The sequence below is a fragment of the Salvelinus namaycush genome, unplaced genomic scaffold, assembly GCF_016432855.1.
Source record: "Salvelinus namaycush isolate Seneca unplaced genomic scaffold, SaNama_1.0 Scaffold42, whole genome shotgun sequence".
Lineage (NCBI taxonomy): Eukaryota > Metazoa > Chordata > Actinopteri > Salmoniformes > Salmonidae > Salvelinus > Salvelinus namaycush.
Genome location: NW_024061109.1, coordinates 332,760 through 338,759, shown reverse-complemented (window position 1 = coordinate 338,759; position 6,000 = coordinate 332,760). Strand labels below are relative to the sequence as shown.

General features: G+C 44.9%; 1 protein-coding gene across 1 annotated transcript in view; it reads right to left on the bottom strand.

Annotated features, from left to right (window-relative positions):
• Window positions 1-2,413: 2,413 nt before the first annotated feature.
• The window catches only part of b4galt5 (UDP-Gal:betaGlcNAc beta 1,4- galactosyltransferase, polypeptide 5), a 56,750-nt gene continuing 53,163 nt past the window's right edge, over window positions 2,414-6,000 (bottom strand). Inside the window, exons 8-9 of the mRNA XM_038986162.1 lie at window positions 3,884-3,985; window positions 2,414-3,414 (exon numbers count right to left, since the gene is read on the bottom strand). Coding sequence (XP_038842090.1) covers window positions 3,264-3,414; window positions 3,884-3,985 — 253 coding nt within the window. The 3' untranslated portion in view covers window positions 2,414-3,263. The remainder of the gene's footprint in view (window positions 3,415-3,883; window positions 3,986-6,000) is intronic.

Genomic DNA, 6,000 nt, shown 5'->3' with positions numbered 1-6,000 from the left:
CATTGATTATCGATGAAGAAACAGAAGGTGCTTAGCAGGAGGAAGTGACTTTAATTAGGCGTCTTCCTCTTCCTGTGGTTGTCACACAAAATGGCCTACGTCTACAGTGCCGGTTCAGCTGATTAACGAACATATAAAATCCAAAATTAACCCCTAGATCCTAATCTCTATGCATGTGTGTAGATCCAAGTGGATTGGACAGGTATAAGCAACATGGCAGACATTCCAACTAGCATTTAAAAAAAGGCATGGTGGAGCCGTTCCCATTTTGCTAATTGTATCAGATCTAAGTGCATAGAGTTTAGGGGCAGTGATTAATTTGGAACATCTTTCCACACAGGTTGAACTTCCAATCTCACACCAATTTCACAACCACAAGTTTCAGTGCTTCTAACACAGCCTGTCTCACAGCAAGTTTTCTACTGAATCATCACCACAATATCAACCACAACAAAATCAATCAATCACAGGAAGTCATCTTTAAAAGATTAAATAAATAAAAGGAGGTCCCGCCTCCGTCATATCATGAGAACAAAAAAACTTTTTTCCCAAATGATAAATCTGAAGAAAGTCAATGTTTTGACAAGGCGATGTGTGTGAAATGAACTATCAGTATATTAAAGCTATGGAGACAGAGACATGGATGGGCCGGTGTGTTGGAATATAGGCCTTTGAACAGAGACAACAGTAGGACCACATTTGATGTTACTTCAGTACTGTGACAAAACAAATTCACTCAAACACTGCCACACACACACGCTAGCACATGCACTCTACACACACACATACGTATGATGGGATTATAAATGTTCTACTGTAATAATGTTGTACTGTTTTATTTTTGCCTTCATTTGTTTGGACCCAGGAAGAGTTGCCATAGCAGCAGCTAATGGGGATCCTTAAAAACTACAAATACAAAAATACACATATCTGCACACACGAGAAGACGAAGGGCTGGAATTGCTGGAGATATTTGGAGCGGTGAATGTACCTTAGTTTGTGAGGTCTCATGTAGCATACCACCCAAACACAAAAGCCAGTACGGTATTCAGACTTTTCCCACACACAAACATACACACTGGCTAAAGATTAACCACTTGCTAATGACTTCATCTGTGTCTGCAGTTACTTTCTGACCTTTGAGCAGTGCCTACGGGCACCGTCATCATAGTCCAGCAGGATGGGGAGGGGGCTGGAAAGCATTGCCACGGTGTCTAACCAACGTCAGAATGACATTACACGAAGCGGATGCAAACACAGTGCGGTGTCTCTTTAAATAGACATTAGTGAAAGTGCCTCTGCAGGCTCCATCGCAAATGACCCTATAGATTAATAAACATTTATGTTTAGGGTAAAGGGGATATAACAGGGTCTCTGGTTTTAGACTACCTCTCAAACATAATCCTATTCCTATACAGTGTTACACATTATTTTGGAACACACAGGCCTATAGGGAAAAGGGTGTCAATTGGGAGACAGGCTTAAACTGCATGACATGATGTGAACAGTGAACATTTCAGTTTAGGAGACTCACTAAACATGTGTCTGACATCAGATAATTCCTCAAAGCAGTGAAAACAGGATGCTGACAAGCCCATGTGCATAGATATCCCTCCCTCTCTCACACATACATAGCTATCCCTCTCACACATACATAGCTATCCCTCTCTCTCTCACACATACATAGCTATCCCTCTCTCTCTCACACATACATAGCTATCCCTCTCTCTCTCACACATACATAGCTATCCCTCTCTCTCTCACACATACATAGATATCCCTCTCTCTCTCACACATACATAGCTATCCCTCTCTCTCTCACACATACATAGATATCCCTCCCTCTCTCACACATACATAGCTATCCCTCTCTCTCTCTCACACACATACATAGCTATCCCTCTCTCTCTCTCACACACATACATAGCTATCCCTCTCTCTCTCACACATACATAGCTATCCCTCTCTCTCTCACACATACATAGCTATCCCTCTCTCTCACACATACATAGCTATCCCTCTCTCTCTCACACATACATTGCTATCCCTCTCTCTCTCACACATACATAGCTATCCCTCTCTCTCTCACACATACATAGCTATCCCTCTCTCTCTCACACATACATAGCTATCCCTCTCTCTCTCACACATACATAGCTATCCCTCTCTCTCTCACACATACATAGCTATCCCTCTCTCTCTCACACATACATAGCTATCCCTCTCTCTCTCTCACACATACATAGCTATCCCTCTCTCTCTCACACATACATAGCTATCCCTCCCTCTCTCTCTCTCACACATACATAGCTATCCCTCTCTCTCTCACACATACATAGCTATCCCTCTCTCTCTCTCACACATACATAGCTATCCCTCCCTCTCTCTCTCACACACATACATAGCTATCCCTCTCTCTCTCACACATACATAGCTATCCCTCTCTCTCTCACACATACATAGATATCCCTCTCTCACTCACACATACATAGATATCCCTCTCTCACTCACACTGTACTGTCAAAGACTTTCAATTTGCTAGGCTAGTATGTTTATTTAGCTAAAGGTGTGTCTACTGTGCAGTTTGCTGTGACCAGTCAGCCACTCTGCACACAAGTCAGTCTCAAGCTAATGTTATACCTTTGTCCACAGCCTCCCTCTCTCCCCCTCCATGTCCTACACAGAGCCAGCTGTGAGGATCTACTCTGTGCGTGTCTGTTGTTCACAGGTTTAATAAATCAATGAAAAATATTCATGTCAAATATTCAAGGTCAAAATAAAATCAAAGCCTAGGGACCGTGTCAGCAGATTTGTGTGTACAAACTAACTCCTTCAGCCACATACACAAACTACACTACTGTCCCCTCCACACCACAGCCCTATAGAGGGAACGTGTTCCTGTTATGGTTACAGTTGCCATCGTCTCCATGAGTGAATTAATGACTTACTGAACAAATGAATGAAAGAATGAATGCTAAAGGCCCAAAATGGTGTGGAAGGCAGGTGGAGACAGAAGAGTGGAGAAGCCCGGATGATAGAAACGATTGATGGACCACAGCACAAAACGAGTGCGGCTTTCTCCTTACACGTCACGAGGATTGATCAATCAACACCGTTCTGCATGTCTTCTTCTTTTGCTTAAAAAAACTGAATCAAAGTAAATTAACTAAAAAGTCCTAAGGAGTGCTGTGACTGGTGAGATATGGCTGACGTCCATAATGACTTCATTTCCCCAGAGGGCTGTGCGGCCCGCTGCTTCCTGGTCAGTTATAGTCTGCTATAGGGGCTAGCTTCCTGCTCAGGCTGACTGATATGTTTGTGTAGAGAGGCCTCCGGGATAATAGGGGGGAGTACTGCAGGTTGTTGAGCCCATCCAGACTCTGTCTCTCCTTAGAGCGCCTTAGAAGAGTGTACCTGGGAGGACAGAAGAAAGACAGGGATCAGACAGAGGAGGATGAAGTCTGCCGGCCTCGAGCCTAGACGCTGCTCCAAGGTCAGTTTGGGTCCCAGAGAAGATGAAGTAGAAGAGACCAGAAGGAAGTCATGGTAGACTATTGGGAAATACCCCAGGTTTACGATGGCTCAATTTGACATGTTTGACCAACTGCTGACTTGTAAAAGATGTTAAGTATTTAGGAATGAAAGTAGAGAGGGTATGCTTGGAATGTAGCTCCCAAGCAAGTCACATGCAAAATCTTTGTAGGAGTGGAGAAATCCCTGAAAGCCACTAACTCGGACTCTTCATGTGACTGGCTCACATGGTCCGGGGCTACATTCCTCTCACAAACACCCTCTTTATCCAAATCCCCAAGTATCATCGGGGATGTGTGTTAGTGTACTAGAGAGTGGCGTGTGTGTGTGTGTGTGTGCGTGAGAGACTAACCTTCCCAGGAACTGCACCTCGCCACGGTGGTGGTGTGGGATTGACATGTAACGGCCCAACTCTCCATGCGGCCGACTGACCGTGTAGTTAGCATACTGCACCCTGTCAGACACACAGTAACACTAGAGTCACACACTCACAACGGCATGGTATAAACAATTCAAACACACAGCACAAACTGTACAGTACATACTGTAGTCAGTGACTGTGTAAAGCTTGGGGCGCAGTAGACACATCTGCTTCAGTGGGAGTGGACTGAGTCGTGTGTGTGTGGGGGGGAGGGGATAATAATGCTGTATGGCAAAGACAAATGGAGGAAGAATGCCTGCTGTGTGTCCAACTAGCTCTCACAGTCTCACTACACAACAAATTTCTAAGTTGTCCCAAATGTCAAATTTAGAAGTTTAAGGTTTTGGATAGGGTTAAACATTAAGTTTAGGCACTCATTCTGAATGGTTAAGGTAATGGTTAAGGTTTGGGATAGGGTTAAAACATTAAGTTTAGGGACTCATTCTGAATGGTTAAGGTAAGGGTTAAGGTTTGGGATAGGGTTAAACATTAAGTTTAGGCACTCATTCTGAATGGTTAAGGTAGGGGTTAAGGTTTGGGACAGGGATAGGGTTAAACATTAAGTTTAGGCACTCATTCTGAATGGTTAAGGTAGGGGTTAAGGTTTGGGACAGGGATAGGGTTAAACATTAAGTTTAGGCACTCATTCTGAATGGTTAAGGTAAGGGTTAAGTTTAGGGACTCATTCTGAATGGTTACGGTAAGGGTTAAGGTTTGGGATAGGGTTAAAACATTACGTTTAGGGACCCATTCTGAATGGTTAAGGTAGGGGTTAAGGTTTGGGACAGGGATAGGGTTAAACATTAAGTTTAGGCACTCATTCTGAATGGTTAAGGTAAGGGTTAAGGTTTGGGACAGGGATAGGGTTAAACATTACGTTTAGGCACTCATTCTGAATGGTTAAGGTAGGGGTTAAGGTTTGGGACAGGGATAGGGTTAAACATTAAGTTTAGGCACTCATTCTGAATGGTTAAGGTAGGGGTTAAGGCAGTGGTATTCAAACTTCCTCTGGGGACCCACTTTTTCTCCCAAGAATTTATTGCGACCCCAACCCACCTCAAATCTAATGACACAACCTTAAAAAATATCTGTCAATTTCGATTTTTACAACAACAAATAACCTTCAATTCATTGCATTTTTATCTCTTATCAAAATGAAAAGAAACCAATAAATACATTTACTCAATAACATGTGAGAATGCTGTTCATCGACTACAGCTCAGCATTTAACACCATAGTACCATCCAAACTCGTCATCAAGCTCGAGACTAAGGGTCTCGAGCCCGCCCTGTGCAACTGGGTCCTGGACTTCCTGACGGGCCGCCCCCAGGTGGTGAAGGTAGGTAACAACATCTCCACCCCGCTGATCCTCAACACTGGGGCCCCACAAGGGTGCGTTCTGAGCCCTCTCCTGTACTCCCTGTTCACCCACGACTGCGTGGCCATGCACGCTTCCAACTTAATCATCAAGTTTGCAGGCGACACTACAGTGGTAGGCTTGATTACCAACAACGACGAGACGGCCTACAGGGAGGAGGTGAGGGCCCTCGGCGTGTGGTGTCAGGAAAATAACCTCACACTCAACGTCAACAAAACAAAGGAGATGATTGTGGACTTCAGGAAACAGCAGAGGGAGCACCCCCCTATCCACATCGACGGGACAGTAGTGGAGAGGGTAGTAAGTTAAGTTCCTCGGCGTACACATCATGGACAAACTGAAATGGTCCAACCACACAGCGCGGGGAACAAGGCGCAGCAGCGCCTCTTCAACCTCAGGAGGCTGAAGAAATTCGGCTTGTCACCAAATACACTCACAAACTTTTACAGATGCACAATCGAGAGCATCCTGTCGGTCTGTATCACCGCCTGGTACGTCAACTGCTCCGCCCAGAACCGCAAGGCTCTCCAGAGGGTAGTGAGGTCTGCACAACGCATCACCGGGGGCAAACTACCTGCCCGCGAAGGACACCTACACCACCCGATGTCACAGGAAGGCCAAAAAGAACATCAAGGACAACAACCACCCAAGCCACTGCCTGTTCACCCCG